The sequence below is a fragment of the Alosa sapidissima genome, chromosome 19 (genome assembly GCF_018492685.1).
Source record: "Alosa sapidissima isolate fAloSap1 chromosome 19, fAloSap1.pri, whole genome shotgun sequence".
NCBI classification, from domain to species: domain Eukaryota; kingdom Metazoa; phylum Chordata; class Actinopteri; order Clupeiformes; family Clupeidae; genus Alosa; species Alosa sapidissima.
In genome coordinates, this window is record NC_055975.1 from 5,469,736 (window position 1) to 5,488,373 (window position 18,638).

At 43.1% G+C, this 18,638-nt stretch overlaps 1 protein-coding gene across 1 annotated transcript; it reads left to right on the forward strand.

Annotated features, from left to right (window-relative positions):
* The first annotated feature begins 2 nt into the window (after positions 1-2).
* kcnf1b (potassium voltage-gated channel, subfamily F, member 1b) lies at positions 3-3,677 on the forward strand. Its single transcript, XM_042071530.1, has one exon. It carries the CDS (start codon positions 1,956-1,958, stop codon positions 3,417-3,419), a length of 1,464 nt encoding a protein of 487 aa, XP_041927464.1. The 5' UTR covers positions 3-1,955; the 3' UTR covers positions 3,420-3,677.
* Positions 3,678-18,638: the final 14,961 nt, after the last annotated feature.

The window sequence follows — 18,638 nt, forward strand, 5'->3', positions numbered from 1 at the left end:
GTGTGTGTGTGTGTGTGTGTGTGTGTGTGTGTGTGTGTGTGTGTGTGTGTGTGTGTGTGTGTGTGTGTGTGTTAAAGGGAGAGAGATGTTAATGTGGAAGTGCTAAAATGTGACCTGGCTCCATGGCCAATCTGTTGGCCAAATAGGGGTGAGATGGACTATGGCCTGTTGCGGTTTCTTTTTTTAAATATGGCTCCTGCCACCAAAGTTCAGCCTTCTCCGCCATGCACTTGCTTCCAGTTTGGATGATCGATGAGCACTCAGGGCGACTCTTCTGACAGGTGTCACTAAGAGGACTGCCCTGGTTTATCATGGTCTGTATTTATAATGAGCTTGGCAGGAGGCCCACCCAGATCATTGGAGAGACCGGATGAAAGTTTGTTTTGGAATGTGGGGTCTGTCTTTGAAATGTTTTGGTTTTTGAGAAATATGGGTGCTTTGCACTCTGACCCACAAGACTTTTGTGTCCATAGTAAGTGTCCATGACTATAAAATTAAATAATGCTTTCCTAAATGCGCTCCAAGCATTTTATTCCCAACTGAGTTGGTGTGACCTAATGGGCTGTGCAGCATGACATGACAAAATTAACTTCATTGCCTTTGTAATAAGTAGACCTCTTCAATCCTGGTAGTGTTTTAACACCTAATGTGCATATGTCATTCACTTCACCACTCATCTAATTAATTAGTGTTTGAATCGCTCCAGGATATTAGTTAATGAGACAGCTGGCTATGAGCTGTATGATTCAAACATGTATCTAAAGAGAAGTGAACACAGAGACGAACAGGAGATTTTCTTTACTAGGAATGTTGATGGTGTGTGGGTTTGTCGAATAGAAGTTTTACTTTTATTGATCTTCAATCAATATGAAATCTAAAGTATAGCACAACGTAGCAGCCAGTGGAGTGGGGAGATGTCTGTGCTCAGGCCTGTACTCTAGCACAGGGCCGGTATGGACACTCTACACATGTTCTGCTCAAGAACACTGTAATCACACTGCTTTCAGTCAGATGTGCACCAAGCAAGGTTAGACTGGGGACGTGCTGGACAATGTACACAGGGAGCAGCATTGGTAAAAACCTTCCCCATCAGAAAATAGTTCAACGCAAAAGTATTTCAGGTATTTGTACCCTGGGGGTGACTATTTTGGCGAAAGGTAATTAAGGATATTTTTTATATATATTTAAAGGACGAGAAATACGAACGAAATCGGATGTTCAATAATCATTAATGAATTGCACTCAGTTTTGCCGCATAGCTTCTGATGAGCCAGCGGATGGCGCAATTTGAGCGAACAGGCGTGGTGTTGCCCTCAATAACACAAGTCCACTACTGTTTTTGAATGCTGTTGAAGTAGCAGTAACGCTGCCTGATCTCGCCGCTGTGAATATGGTTTCCTAATCATAGCATCTACATAGCCTACACTTTTGCCATCAATAGGCCTACACGAGATAGCAGTCTTCAGTACAATATTTTTCAAATATAACTTTACAATCGTGTGTGTCCTTGGAATGGTGATTATATTTAAATTGTTTCCTGTATGTATAGACTATCCTGCATTCCTTGGTTATGCGCATAGAGCCAGACTGAATAAATCAACTACTTTAACTGCGGCGGGAGGAGGGAAAGAGGGACGATTATATGGTGATGTATGAGTGAGTAAGGGGGGGAGGAGAGAGAGAGAGACCTGTTACTGGATAATAAACTGGTGTTGCGCGGCGTCGGAAGCGCGCGCTCTTACACCTTATCAGGATTAAATGTACTCTTCCATTGACTTTGTCTGTTGTCTGAGTCTGTTTAAAACACTTATTCTTCTTAGACGTTTTTTTTGAAGGCATTTTGTTATGTTTATTTTTTATTATTATTATGCTCATAAGTCTCCGGTGAAACTACCAAAAACATCTCTTCAACGTTTTGGTGACCATTCTTGACTGTCAAGAAACTGAAAAGCGCTATGTGGACTTTACCTAAACCGCGATATGCGAACTGCAAAACGTCTGAAGCGAGCGAGGACACGGAAATTGCCGTCAACATCGGCGGTGTAAGGGTGGTGTTATGTGGGGAAATGTTAAATCGTTATCCGGAGAGTCGGTTGGCGGAGTTGGTGAACCTCTCGACTCAAAGTTTTGATGTGATTTCGGGCCTTTGCGATGACTACGACCCCAGTAAAAAGGAATTCTACTTTGACAGAGACCCTGATTCTTTCAAATGTATAATCGAGGTCTACTATTTTGACGAGATCCACATGAAAAGAGGCATTTGTCCCATCTGTTTTATAAAGGAGATGGAGTTTTGGAAAATTGACTTGAATTACTTGGATGAATGCTGCAAGTACAGTTTAAGCGAGAAAGAGGAAGAGTTAGCTGAAATCGCCGACAAAGTTAAACTTATCCTGGATGATCTTGAGGGGGACCCAGCACTGAGCCGTTCTCAGCGTTACCAAAAGTTCCTGTGGAAACTGATGGAAAAGCCCGAGTCCTCATATCCCGCTCGCGTAATCGCCATTGTATCTTTTTTATTTATTCTTGTATCCTCTGTGGTAATGTGTTTAGGGACTATTCCAGACCTTCAAGTGGAGGACGTCGAGGGAAATCTCATTGAACATCCGACTGTGGATGCCATTGAGACGGTCTGCATTGGCTGGTTCACGGTGGAGTATGTGCTTCGCTTCATTTCATCGCCAAATAAAGTGCGCTTTGCGCTCGCCTTTATGAATGTAGTTGACTTTTTAGCCATAATGCCCTTCTATGTAGTGTTGATCCTGACATACCTGGGCACTGCAATGATGGAGCTGGCCAACGTGCAACAGGCAGTCCAGGCACTGCGCATAATGCGCATTGCGCGAATCTTCAAGCTTGCGCGCCATTCTTCAGGGCTGCAAACTCTCACCTATGCGCTGAAAAGAAGCTTCAAAGAATTGGGTCTGTTGCTCATGTACATGGGGGTAGGAATCTTTGTGTTTTCCGCTCTGGCATACACCATGGAACAGAGTCACCCAGAAACCCTGTTCAAGAGCATTCCCCAGTCTTTCTGGTGGGCTATCATCACCATGACGACCGTTGGATATGGAGACATCTATCCGAAAACTACATTGGGCAGGTGTAACGCTGCCATCAGCTTCCTGTGCGGGGTAATCGCTATCGCGTTGCCAATTCACCCCATCATCAACAACTTCGTCATCTACTACAATAAGCAGAAGGTGCTAGAGACCGCTGCCAAACATGAACTTGAGCTCATGGAGCTGCAGTCTCTTGAGGTTGCAGTGCGTAAATCACCGACGTCGGATGCTGCTGCAGAGGAATGGGGAAGCAGGGGAAGCAGCATACGCGCATCACGCAGTGATACCCACATTCCATTGCTGACAGGGACAAACAGGACTCAGAAAGAACCTGTGAAGGAACATTGTGCAACATACTGACCGTCTCACACTTGAATAATTCTGTTAACTCCTGGAAGACATGCGTATTTGCTGCGCTTATTTATGTGGCTTTTGTCCCAAAGAAACAAATGGAACATTATAACTGTATATTTTGGTGGATGTCTGTTAATAAGTGCGACATGCTTACTGTAGTTCATTCATGCATGATAAATAAACTGCATGCCAAGCATCTCGTTTTTTTAGAGGCAATAAACAGCAAGTGACTGTATTTTCCCCAAAATGACACGCACGCCCACAGCTCCAGTGCCAAAATAGTTAGAGAGATAGTCTCTCCATTTAGAGAGCCAGAAATAATGGAGACAAATAGTCCCAGTAAAAAGCAGCACTCACTTCATGCTATTTTCAGTTGTAGTCTGGCTACACCTTTTTTAAGATCACTATTTTGACAGTCATATAGGCAAATGTATTATATTGTATAGGTGCATAAGGTTTCAGAAAATAAATCATAAGCAGCCTTCTACTCCCAAAAACGTCACTCTTGAAGTTTGCCAAATTGTTTAGACATTTGGGATTTAATTGTATGATTTATTTATCTATCTGAGATAAAACAAAAAAATTGTCAGCAGCTAGTCCATTACTTGTCAAGACTCCAAGACCTTTAGCATGAAATCGAGATTTTAGATATAATAGTTAGATATATAGTTAAGTTATAATAGTTAGATTTATAGTATAAGATGTTTGATGGTCTTTTGGGCCCCCACTGTCGGCAGCGCTGGCACATCTAACCCTGACTCTGAACCTAACCCTAACCCTTGCCTAACTCTAGTGCCTTTCAGGCAGCGCTGCTTTGAAGTCGACAGTGGGGGACCCAAAAGACCATATATCGTATATAGTATTTCAGTAGTAATATATAATATAATATAATATAATATAATAGCTAGATCTAATAGACATATATGAAAACGGGTGATTTTCTGGCAGACATAGATTTTTCTCACCCACCTGTGTGTGTGTACGTTTGTGCATATTTGTGTGTGTGTGTGTGTGTGCACATGTGTTTGTGTGCATATAGGATGATGGCCTTTTCTCCAGCTCCATTGGTCAGCACTGGTCAGTATCCCCTGAGTGCGCTGTCTCTGCCTTGCAGCCACCCTAAATAATTTACATGAACTACACACCATCTCCATTTTTAAAGACCTGTTCATAGTTCTACTTTTACCTTTTTTCCACATGCACACACACACGTGCACACACACACACCACACACACATTTATATCCATTTGTATCCAGATGGAAGTGAAAGGGATTAGCAAAAACATATTGGGTAAAAAGGAGACCGTCACACTTCACTTGTTGGATGAGCCTGTGCGCTCTGGCACCTGTTTAGTTGTGTGAATAGTAGTTTTTTAGCATTGAGTATGATATTTAATGGGTAGGTTGATGTCTCAGGCAGGCTCATGGTGTAGGGAATTTGTAACAAATGCAAAAATCATCAAAGCTTTGGTCAAATGTACCTTTTAAATTAGAGGGCTGTTTATTGACTTGTTATTTATATTGAGATGTATTTCGCTCACAATACATCCTAAAATCAACCGGAGCTCACAGATTTAAAGTATTATCTCTTCAGGGGTATCACATATTCATTGAGCTCTAGCGGATTGGGTAATTGCTGTCACATCTATGGCTCACCTGGTGTCACATCTATGTGACCGCACAAGATGTCCCCGGACGTGGCATTTCCTCTTGCGTGAACGCTGCCACTGTCGTGACAGCTGAGCTTCCTGGACCTGACTCATGCCGACCCTTATCACACAGATGAGAGGCTTGAGTTCTGCACCTGCGCACACATGAACTGGAAACGATGTGTATATAACAAATACAGCAATTAAACACACACACACACACACATGGCCAATGTAACACTCATGTAATGTAACACTCGGTGTTTGGTCTTGTCCGGTGTGTCTACTTCTCTGTCTCACTCTTGTTATAATGAAAAAAATATTTCATCTGTGATCATTTCATCTGTCATCATTTTGTGAATGCCTCCAGCTTTGGTAAATTGTGTTAAGGACTGGTGTGTGTCTGTTGTCTGGCTTTGGTGTTCTGTGAGTGAGGGAGCTGGACCCGGCCCATGTAAATCACATTAATCCTCCAGCAGACTGCCCCGACATATCAAAGATGACACGGCTCAGTAACTGTGCTTGAGATGGTGCCTGCTCGCTCTCCTCCTTCATTTGGCTGCAGTTTTTTTTCCGTGTTGTTTTTTTTCTTCTTTTTTCTTCTTTTGCATCCTCTCATCCTGCACGGCTGCGTTCCCCGCTGTCAGTCATCTCCGCTTTCTCCTGTATCACCATGGGAACAGCCGAGCCGCTCTGGGCACGGCGCATGGCCATGTGGGAAACTTTCAATTAGCACTGGGCTCTGCTACACTAATTAAGAGCTGCTAAATGACTTACAGAGCAGTGAAATGCTGTTATTGTCGGCATTATTTCAGTCCATCTGGTGTGTGCGCGTGTGTGTGCGCGCGTGTGTGTGTGTGTGTGTGTGTGTGTGTGTGTGTGTGTGTGTGTGTGCGCGCGCACACTCAAGTCCACATAGCTCTCTCTCTCTCTCTCTGTGTGTGTGTGTGTGCACTCAAGTCCACATAGCTCTCTCTCTCTCTCTCTCTCTGTGTGTGTGTGTGTGTGCGTGTGTGCGTGTGTGCGTGCGTGCGTGTGTGTGCGCATGCACTCATGTTCACATAGCTCTCACTCTCTCTGTCTTTGTGTGTGTGTGTGTGTGTGTGCGCACTCATGTTCACATAGCTCTCTCTCTCTCTCTCTCTCTCTCTCTCTCTTTGTGTGTGTGCAGGGACACAGCACCAAATTGTGTGCGTGTGTGTGGCCCTGTCTGTGGGCTCCGTGTCTGGGCGGAGGAGGCCAGTGTGGAGGGAGGCTGTGCTTTGGGATGCTAATGGAGGCCTCCCCTTGCTGAGGACTCGGATTAGTCAACTTGATTACCCCTACTGTGACACCCCTGACTGTATGCCTCTCTATGGCGTGTGTGTGTGTCTCTGTGTGTATGTGTGTGTGCGTGTGTGTATGTGTGTGTGCGTGCGTGTGTGTATGTATGTGTGTGTGCGTGTGTGTGTGCGTGTGTGTGTGTGTGTGTGTGCAGGGGCGCCATAAGACCAACATTATACAAAATTACTGGGGGCGGGGGCAATATGACATTCTGTCATAGACATAATTTTCTAGCTGTGTGTGTGTGTGTGTGTGTGTGAGAGAGAGAGAGAGAGAGAGAGAGTGATTGTAAGTTTGTGGGTAAGTAAGTGTGATTGTGAGTGTATGGGCATGAGTCTGTTTCTGTTTCGTGTTTACTCTACAGCTTTGGGAATTGTTTTATGGGTTTGGTGTTGTAGTTTATGAGTGTGTGTTTGGGTTTGGTTTTGTAATTTATGAGTGTGTGTAGGGTTTGACTTTGTACTTTATGAGTGTGTGTTTGGGTTTGGTTTTGTAGTTTATGAGTGTGTGTTTGGGTTTGGTTTTGTACTTTATGAGTGTGTGTTTGGATTTGGTTTTGTAGTTTATGAGTGTGTGATGGGTTTGGTTTTGTAGTTTATGAGTGTGTGATGGGTTTGGGAGTGTGTGTGTATCTTTCATTTGATGAATGCAGTGATGGTCCTCTGTGACTATACCATTGTTCTCTCACCCAGCATCTCACATTTTACATACAGTCTCAGTTATTATGGACATTATCAGCCTGTCTGTCTGTCTGTCTGTCTGTCTCTTACCTCCCTTCATCTTTGTGTATGTGTCAGTATGTTTGGTCTGTGGAGTATACGGCTGAAAAAGTGTTTCTTAAGTGTAATGATATGGTGTCATGCCACTCAAAAACACAGCACCTGCTGTGCTCCCTGCATTAAGAGCTGGACCGAACTTCTACTGACTCACTTTCAGCGGAAATGAGTTGTCCTTTAACCGGTAGTTAGCACAGCCCACCAAATCAGTCCAACACTGAACAACACTGGGCTCTGATTAGTTGGGTTTAAGACAGTGAAATGAGTTCTTGTCTGGCACTTTGCAGAGTGCGTCTATTATAAGGTGCCAATCAGACTTATATTAGTTCTCCTTAGTCTCTCTGATTAGAGCACTGAATTGTTAGACTTTTTCCCTGTCAAACAGTCATTTGATTTCTTCCTCTTTTTTGAGAAAATAACAGCAAGGGATGGAACACGGCTTCAGTCTCAGAGAAGAGAAAGGGGGGGGGGGATCTGCGGAGGGGGTTCTGTCGCCTACACTCGCTGCCTGCTTCTCATTAGTTCTCCCACAGCAAAAATAATTAGGGCCGCTGTTCTCTAATTATGGGTGCACACAATTACTCAGCCAAAGCGGACTGTTTGAAAAGTCAAGGCGAACTTGACCTTTCCTTCTGAGGAATGGAGAGAGAGAGAGAAAGAGAGAGAAAGAGAGCGAGAACGAGAAGGAGAGAGGGGTGGGGCAGGCGGAGAGAGGAGAATGATGATGTTAAACAACCTCACATCTCAGCTGAAAATATAACTTACAGGCTACATACATGTTAGAGTAAAATCTCATATATTATTCACCAAGACATATCAGTTAATTAACACCATGTTTTTATATATTCCCTCAGAAAAAATATGTACTGGGTTGTTTTAATACTCAAGGGAGGGAAGTGTATAGCTCTATGTTTAAGCGTAAATTCAAAACCTGAACCTGAAGACTGGTCTCTAGACCTAAACTTGTTGCCAGCAGCTGGTATTCTATAACTTATTGTAATTTTCCATTCAGTCTGATAAAATAACGCATTCCATCCCTGTCAGTCAAAATGGTTACAGACAAATAATGGTTATAGATAGATAGATGATAGATAGATACTTTATTGATCCTCAAAGGGAAATTCAAGACATTATATAGACAAAGTATATATAGACATATTATATAGACAAAATATAACATTATTATAGACAAAGCATTTACAAAGCTCTGCCTTGTGGGAAACAAAGGGAAACATGTACCTTGAATGATCTTTGCCTGCCACAAAGGAATTGACAAAAGACAGAAGCTCTAAAGTTCACACATTATATTGATGAAAGACAGCACTTCTTACTTTTCCATGATGGTTGATGCAGAGGAGGGGTCAGGGAGGACCAAAGGTGACCCATTCATGTGAGGGAGCAATTGGGTGAGAAACAAATGGCAAAAGTCCACAAACAGAACCGTCCATCCAAGCTATGGACATTTGCTACAACATATTTCACACCATTCGGTTCATGAAGCACACACACACACACACACACACACACACGCACAAATTTCACACCTCACTCTGAGAGAACATTTTAGCACAGCCCAATTCCTTCAGGGTGTCATGTCACACATATGCACACGCCCTACACACATACACACACACACACACACATATGTGCGTGCACACACACACACACACACACACACACACACACACACACACACACAGACAGACAGTAGCAGCAGTATGTAATCCTAGTCACAATCATTTAGCCACATGTGAGTATGGGCTGTATGGATTGTGTGTGTGTGTGTGTGACCGCTGGTGGCAAACAGCATAAATAAATAGCTCCCTGCTGCTGTGCTCGCCTGTGCTTTAGTGGGGGCGTATTTCAGCATCCCAGGCCTCCGCTATTAGCTCTGTCTGAGGAGCACAGATAAATCACCTCCGAGTCTCAATTAAGACACATCCTGAATGAGAGAGAGAGAGGTTGGGGGTGGGGGGTGTATCATACCATCCAAGGTCTGGTAGGGAAGGTTAACTTAGGTCTTGGTGGACTGCACACAGCTCAGCTATCTGACAATAACATCTAAGTTAGTATGTAGATGACATGATAGTGGGAAGAGATGAGGAGTGAAAAGACTAAAGAGTCCTGTATTTCGGGGGTGACCTAGTGAGGGTGCCATTGGCAGGCACAGCTGATATTGAGGAGAGTTAACAGAGCAGAGATTGAAGTCTTCAAGGTCGCCATTTTGCTGGGTAGACCTAATATGAGCTAATAAGCACCTAATATGAGCTTACTCTGTGATCCATCTCTCTTTCTCTCTCTCTCTTTCTTTCTCTCTCTCTCTCTCTCTCTCTCTCTCTCTCTCTTCCTTTATCAGCATGTTCAACTGAGTGTTCGTGACCAGTCATAAGCAGTTCTGTTAACATGTGAGCTGAGCTGAGGTAATCGATAAGGCATCCCATGGTAAGACGTCCATCCATCCTTGGGTTTGACACTAAAGGACAAACACACACCGTGACCAAAATGGCAGGGCAATTAATCAAAAAAAGTAGTTGCCGGTCTAAGGAAATGAAAACAGAGAAGCAGTGTGATATTAACATATCTCTAAAACATATCATCATCACCATATACTTGCTGCTACATTGCATATGTGTTCTGGCTCTGTGAAGATTCCTCAGTCTGCATTGATATGTTGACCAACAGGGCTACCTCGGGGATATGGCAGTAGGCGGGATCCCACGATCCTTTGCTCTCCTCTGATCCACCTCACCCGCCCCTCACGTACCTTCGACCCCCTCAAGTCCACTGTGGCTACTCGTTCTATGCAACGTGTGAACCCTCCCCCCACACAAAGACACACACAAAGACACACACACACACACACACACACACACACACTGCTGTTCTGTACTTTGATTCCACTATCTCACGCTACACAAGACAGCTGCTGGACTGAGTACGGCTGAAACAGAGAATATCCCAGGGACATAAGACTTAAATGACTTGTTCTTGATATGCAAATATTATGACATCATACTTTCCCAGCTATAGGTAGCCCAGACTGTCCTGAAAAAAGAAGATATAGCATGTGTAGATGGTCATTACAATGACCAAGATAAGAGCTTAAAAGTAAATGTTGCATACTGAAAATAGCCTAGGCCTCAAAGGGCTAATATATCAACTTTATTTTGTTTCTTATGAATCTGCCAAACCCATGGAGGACCAAAATGACTTAAAACATTGTTTTTTTATTTAAGATATTTTTTATGCTATTAAAGTATAAATAATAATTATATGTGCTGTGCCATTTCATTTAATTATTTTATTTAATATAAATGTATACCAATAATGTACTGAAAATGAAAAAAAGCTGAAAATTAACCCAAAATAAAAACATGAATAATCTTGTCTATAATGATACTAAGGTTTTTGTTGTGACCAGTTCAAGTGCTGCAATAATCCTGCTGCTTGTGATTGCCATCTTTTCTCAAAGTAGATGCCTTGAATTTGTTGATGGTTAGGCTTTGTCATATTTGTAACTCTCAATCTGTCCATTTCTTTTGACAAAACTCACCAGAAGTCCTAATTTAAGGAGTCATTTTTCCAAATTCCAGGGGAGCATTCCCCCCAACCCGCCCTAGCTTAACCCCCCCCCCCCATCAACTCTCTGTGACTAACACCGCCGCTGCTGGAGAAATGTCTATAAGGAAAATCAATGATTTTGGGTTCCCAAAGCAAAGGAAAATGGTCCAATCATTGAGCCCAAACCCCCCCGACCCCCCCCCCCTCTATTATTCCTTCTTTCCCTGCAGCCGAAGAAATGAATGAATCTGATCTGACTGGAAAAAAAAATCAGTAGAATTCATAAGGCTTGCTCTGAGCACCATTTCTCCATGTCACAGTGTATTCTGCTTTGATTGTACATTGGCAAAGATAAACCAATTGGCTGCAATCTTTTCCTATAGACAAAAATCAGTCATGGCCATCACATTGCAGGGGGGCGTTACCTCTGCATCCGCCAATCACATGAACACTTTGTTCTTGAATTGCTCATGAATGCTGACCTGGTCTGAAAAAAAGTTTTTTTCACCCTCCTCCATGGCTGTTATTTATCATCAGTGACAGATTTAATCAGTATATGCGTAAATTAGGGCCAGTCGTTAATTAAAGGTGAGGAACGGCACCACTTCTGTTGGTCCTTCAGTCAAAGCATTAATGGAATAAAATTTACTTAAATGGGCTGTGACACGTAGTTGTAGTTTCTTGGTCAACAATTCCAGTGCTGTAAATCTGAGACATCAGTCATAAAGCCTTGGGTCTCCTGGACCCCCACGGCAATAAAAGACAAGGAATGATTTGCTACTACAGTCAGTGTGAATGAATGTCTTCAGCTTGGGTGACGTGGACACTGTACCCATCAGACTGGTTCAAATCTCAGTAGGTGGGGTTCACATCAATCGAGTCCTTGCGCTGGCTGTCAATGTCAGGTCTGGTCAGAAAAAAATTGTCATCTGACAGAAACGGTGCAATATATAAAGTTTTAACTGCAACTGTGCAGGAGCTTCCTTTTTTTCTGAGGTCTGGTTGGAGGAAAACCGTGACTCTGAGTGCATCACCGAACCAAAAGGCTGACCGGACGCATTCAAAGAACGGCGGCCGTGTGGTTGCGGCTGACACAGACCTGGACGGCCATCCATCAGTGAGATTAACGGAGGGCAGTGCAGGTCCGCGGTGGGGCCGGCTATAATGGACATTGATCCTGGAAAGGCCAGACTGACAGATGAACGCATCTGCAGATTGTCTCTCAAGATTCATGTTAGATGCTCGCACAGGGGCCAAGAGTCTTCAGTCATAATTTGCATGCAGAATGCATGTGTGTGTGTGTCTCTCTCTCTCTCTTTGTGTGTATGTGTCTGTGTCTGTGTATGTGCGTGGGTGGGTGCGCTCATTTATTTCCCTCTCTCTCTCACACTCTCTCTGTGTATGTGTGACTCAGTAAGTAGCCACCAGTGGGACAATCTTCATTAGCATGCCCTGTATGTTGCATGCGGCAGCCTACATATGTGTGTGTAAATGTGTGTGTGTGTGTCTTTATTTGTGAGTTCTGCTGTGTGTCCATTCGAGTGTTTATGGCTGGGAGACAATTGTTTTTCGTTAGCATGATGGGAGCCCTGTGTGGTGGTGCCTCTTATCTCCACCTAACAGGTGGGGGGCGGGCGGGAGTCAGTGTGTGGGCGGCTGCTCCGCTCCTCTCTGGAGCCCCATATCCTCTCACCTCCAGCCATCAGGACAACCAATCCCAGAGGCGCAGACTTGAAAGACACAGCCCCTTCATTTCAATGCCTGCCCTTTTCCTTGCAGTAAGTGGGCAGTGTGTGTGTGTGTGTGTGTGTGTGTGTGTGTGTGTGTGTGTGTGTGTGTGTGAATGTTTGTGAGTGCGAATGACTGGGTGTTGTGCACACTAAGATGCATCCATCACTTTGAATTAGGACAGGCAGAGTTGTGAATGTGTGCTCGCCGAGTGCCTTCATTTGCAGAATTCAGTCCAGCTCTGATCCAGGCTTGTCTCCTGGCCGCTGGCGATGGGGTGGAAGGGACACGTCCCCCTCTGCTCCATGCCCCTCTAGCTCATCATTAGCCTTCCACTGCATTATTCTTTGTGCTTCTGTCACAGGAAGAGTTGAGCACAGGGTTGAAGACCCAACAGCAGTGTGACTTGTAGCGGCGGGGTAGCCTACATGTCAGTCCTTCTGGGGGAATAAAAAACAAATCATTCGAAAAAAAATATTGTTAGTTTGACCCAAACCAAAGTTTTTACACATGCATGTAAACACGTTAGTCCGGCTGAAATCGGAGGAAATCGAAGCTCTTTCTAACACACAGACTAACGCACATAGATAAGTTGAAAATAGCTTCTGTTACTCAAGCATGCCTATGCTCTATTGAACTCAAATAAGACTGTGGTACCCACGCTTAGTACCTCTGGACACTTCAGTCTTAAGCCTTTTTAGCTCGGTTAGCAAGCTAGCTACATTTTTATACCACAACGCTACATACTCATAAGTTGCACCTTATTTCATATACTGTATATGAATTAACATCCCCCAGTAGCTTACATTTTTAAGAAGTAATGTTAAATTTAACTAGTTACACTGATGAAGCAAAGTTCGCTATAGCAAGCTAATCAAGCTAATATGGACTGTTTCGGTGTTTATGAATGCTGACTGTTTATGTAAACATACTGACAGATTCACACACAGACTCAAACACACACTCAGGCATCATGCTGGCCACACACACACAGCGGTCCCCTCATGTTGGGGATGCCTCAGTGGGGGTCCTGGACTTTGCAGAGCTCCATCATGCTCGGCATCACTCTTCATTTCCTCTCTCCTATCAGGCACCCGATGACATCTCCCTGCAGGAATGACCGGCGATGGTGTCACCAGTAGCACATGTACTTGTCGACAGCAGCCAACCACTGGGGCAATGCATTGCACCACAGGCAGATACAACAACAGTCAGGTACTTCCCATGCCAATACAAAATCAGCTCCACAGGACTGGAATGAACTACTACACTGTCAGGACTGAGTTAATATGACACTTCTGGGTGTTAACTCTGATTATGGTACAGATTGAATGGGCTTATAGTTGATAGGTCCCCACCATGTAGATATGCATTGTGTGTGCGTGTGTGCACATGTGTGTGTGTGTGTGTTCATGTGTTCATGTCACACTACAGACCCTTCTCCTGTTGTCTGTCTATCTTGGTAAAACAAATACACATCACCTATTACCACCCTGATTGCTTCTCACAGAAAGTCAGACAAACAAACAGCCCCTTTCCTCCATCCCAAACAAGACAACCATGTAGTGAACACTACTCAAACACGGCCATGGTCTTGCCATGCACTACAATTAGACCAGATTTGGGGTTACATGACTACATGATGCCGATTCCAGAATTCAGTGTGACTCATTCCCCTATTTCCATTGGCCATCTGAGTGCTACATTTGAATATTAATCTGCAGGTTTGATCTGCCAAAAAGCTTCGCTCGGTTACATTTAGTGAACGCTTTCATCTGAAGTTACTTACAGATCAGAGACTTCACACATCCTCACTGTACGCCTGCTCCCTTTGGGAGTGACACTTCTGATATAGCCTTGAGCTGTGTTGTAAATAAGCAGCAATATCGAGCAGACTCACGATCTTACAGACTAGCTATCACAGAATTATCTATTTAATGTTGGACACTTTAAGTTAAAGGGTCATGAGCCCCTTTTAAAATGACCTCTTTCTGTAATAGTTTTCCTCAACAAGACAATTTCTCTAAATGTATATGAAGTATTTACACTGAATCAACAGGGAAACATTGAGCTGCCTGCTACAGCGGCGCTCGGGTAGCAGTGAGGGGTTGGGTGCCTTGCTCAAGGGCACTTCAGCCATGCCTACTGGTCGGGGTTCGAACCGGCAACCCTCTGATTACAAGTCCGAGGCGCTAACCAGTAGGCCACAGCTGCCCCTTAATAGTGTCATTATATACAGTTAAGCGTATTTGATGTGTTTCTTCAAAGTATCCAGCAGATTTTTAATCAAATACATACCACTGCAACCTTGACCTTGAGGTCAAAATGCTCACCTGTAATTAAATCACCCAAGCATTTTAAACGTCTCCAGGGCTTTCAAATGGACCCTGGTTGTAATTTGCTGGCTCAACAGAATGTGATTCATGCTGTGCGTTTAAAATTGAGTTCTCTTTGATGTCCTGCAACGGAATGGCATTATTCTCAGAGTGTAAGTCAGACAAAAAGATGTGAAGATGTGCTGTTCTATCAATCTACCATTTCCCCCTCCCTTACATCTGTCCATTTGTCAGTCTTCCATCCATCCATCTATTCTCTCTCTCTCTTTATTCCCTACTGCATCCTCCCATCTCTATGCATGTGTCAGTTCTGCCCTAATGAGGGCTTGTTAGCAGGTCTCCCATGGCAGCGTCAGCCTAATGATTTCAGCTCTCTCACTGAGTTGTCACTCTGGCTGACAGACCCTCAGTGGGTTGTGTTCACAAGCATGAGGCTCTGGAACAGCGTGAGTCACGCTTGGCGCTGCTCTGAGATTTACATGGGAGGGACAATTCCCAAACAAAAGGTGTCAACACGGAGAGAGCAAAAAGAAAGTAGGAAACTGAAATGCAACATGTGTTTATTTGTACCACACAACTTTGATTCCAGATGAGAGGGCATGGTGAATTGGAGGGACATCATATTTTTCATGAACATCCAATTATTTGTCCTTATTCACTGTCATTTTGCTGGAACACTATTATCCTTTTGATACAGCTGTGCGGGTCATGTAATAATCGTAGCCTAGCTGGACTGACCTGCATATAAAGAATGGTTTAAGCCATTCTGTCAAGCTGTCTGACCTCGGGTCATTCTTCTTTATCTCTTGTAAATGTAATTGCCATGCAAACTGTAAAAACCAACCATCACAAAAACACAACTTAGTGCAACACTGGTAATAAAGTTAATGTGAGAGATGAGGAAAAGTGAGTCAGAGCGAAAAACAAACAAACAAACAAACAAACAAATGTATGGGGGGAGGACCCCCCCCCCCCCCCCCCCAATGGGTGTAAACATGCTTTACTATAATTAACGGAAAGCAAACAGCAGCTCCAAAGCAGAGTCGAGTCTCAGTGGCCTACATGCTGGGGCTGGGAAGAGTAATTACTTGCATGGGCCACTCATTTAAAAGGTCTGCTACAAAGCAGACATTTCCACTATGAGGACAGTGTGAATTTTTCTTGGGTTTTTTCTAGACCATGACTCCTCTTTCTTAAAAACAACCACCCATAGATGAAATATTGAAGGGGAAAGGGGGGATTTTTTTGCTGAAGTTCAAATAACTTCAGAGAACTTTCTTGGCGCTTCAGTATAATATGCTCCCATGGTTCAACCTTTGCTTTGAGGAAAAGTTGACCCAAGTCCCAGTGCATTGCAATTCAAAGCAGAATGTGATATTCATTAAAAAAGTACAATAATAAAAAGCAAAAAATTGTAGCTTTAATGATGTCGACTGGGTTTTCTTTGTGTTACCAAACGTATGACATACTACCCACCATTGTAACTCAAACTGCTATTGCACCACAACAAGTTTTTGGGCGCTTTGCAAATTTCTGTGGCTGGAAAAAAAATATTGATACACTGGAGTTCAGACAGACATGAGTGCAATCTGATCTAGCTATCCAACTCATATCTAATATATTTGAATCATTAGAACAAATGCAATTTATGACCGTGAGAACAAATGCAAATCTGTGCGTATTTATTTTTTTTATATTTCCTGACACACAAATAATTCGATTGGGAATGGTAGAATAGGTTTGGAACTGGAAGATCCTTTTTTACTCTGAATTTCAGAGTCAGTTTAAACAAGTGACAATGTGTGTTGTTTGTCTATAGAACTTCAATACCTGAATGTCTGAATGCCTGAAGTTTATAAGTAGAAAATACACACAGTATGAACATGCAATACTGTGTATATTCACCTCTTTAAACTTGTGACTAAACACTGAGTCTCCTCTGAAACAGCCTCTAGCTAAATACATTATTCAGTTTCTGCTCACCTCGCTTCAGCCTGCTCTCTGAATCTGATTGCTGGTTTCTTTTCCAATGGACTAATAATGTTCACCCCTGTTGTGCAGCAATAAAAACACAATTATGGACGGTTATAGAGGTGAGATGAAAAAAAAAACAAAGGCAATAAGGCTTGCTGACTTGTTTCAATATAGTCGAAAAGAGGACAGTTCTTTGGAAGGTTTTTAAACCTGTAATATCTTGTAAATGGCCAGAATGTATTACACATTATAATATATATTTATGATTTGTTATCATTATCAATAATTTGTATATGTTATTTGTTATACCAACATATATGTTTTAGAAATGGTCTAGTTAAACGTGAGGTGCAACAGTATTTCCACTGTCTCCATCCTATGTCAAAAAGGGATCTGAACTGTCAGATGTGATGATGAATCTTGTCTGTGCAGCGCTTGAACTTCGAGCCCTCCCCTGTGTGATACCACAACACCCAGGACATTCTTAGAAGGAGGATCACATCAGCTCACAAGTCACCCACCTCTCCATTAACAAGGCATGAGCAACACACACTGTATTCCACACACTGCATTCTTGGCATCTGTTTACCCTCCTTAGATGGAGCACATTGTGTGTGTGTGTGTGTGTGTGTGTGTGTGTGTGTGTGTGTGTGTGTGTGTGTGTGTGTGTGTGTGTGTGTGTGTGTTTACTTGTGTGAGTAGCGTGCAAACGAGTGTTGGTAATCTCCTGATTCCTGACACGAGCACTCCACGCTCTTTTACCCACGATGCAATATTTATAATCGCTGCCCCACCTAATGCTTCTCCTGCAGAAAAGTCAAAGGACTGTCTCTCAAGACCCACAACAGTGGGTTTCTTTGAGCTGGGCAGCAGCTATTGACATTCATTTTTAAGCATCCATTTGAAATTGGCCTTTGGGGAGGTTGGTAGTTTGATGTTAAAAGGCTACTTGATGAGTCATAGTTGCGATTGATTACCTGTCTTTGATGTAAAATCAATATTGTTTTCACATGGCCAGGTTAACTGAGGCTGAGAGGTCTCTCTGACATGCAACTAAAGAACATCCCATTTTAAATAGATACCTGTGTTTGTATTTAAATTTATATTTGACAGCGGCAGCCTTAAGTTTATCGTAGAAACGGGGCTGAATAATCACCATCTGTTCCATAAAAAAGGCCTCAAATCATGTCCAATTAGCATGCACATGTGCACAAATGCACACACACACACACACTCACACACGCATGCACGCACGCACACACATACATACACACCTCACGTTATGTAGATCAGTTGGAAGAAAAGTGATCACAGATCTATGTGATGCCACGATATCTGAATGAGTCATTTACCGGTCACAGTCTGTTTACATCCTGATATGTGATATACGTAGTTGAAATAGTGGGGGAGATGATGGTTCTCCCATCTCTCATTTCAGAGTACTGGTCATCATGTGTTGTGTGCACTGTGCTACATGCTGTAAAAGGACATTGTTATTGTCAGTGCATGTTTGTGTTACCCTTTTACCAATTCTTCTAAAACGTTTGAAGAAAAAGTTTGAGTGCAAAATGAGGAAAATAAATAAAACAGGACAAGCAAGCTCTTATCAGAGAGGAGTCCATTTTTATAAGCATATACATATTTGGCTCTGAGTGTCCACCACAGTTTCTTCATGACTTGCAGATGTATTTTTTCACTGTAGCGTGACAAAGCTAGGAAATATCACAGACTGAGGAAACACACATGCCACAGGGGCTCTTTCATTACTTGTGTGTATCTCTACCAGAGTCTTTTGCACTTTTCTCATTTAACATTTAAAATATATGAAATGTGCCTTGGTTAATGTCACACCCGAAGGCCTGAGACAGTTGTCACTG

Excerpts from the sequence above, each read along its gene's own strand:
- kcnf1b (XM_042071530.1), top strand. The coding sequence starts at position 1,956 with ATGTGGACTTTACCTAAACCGCGATATGCGAACTGCAAAACGTCTGAA.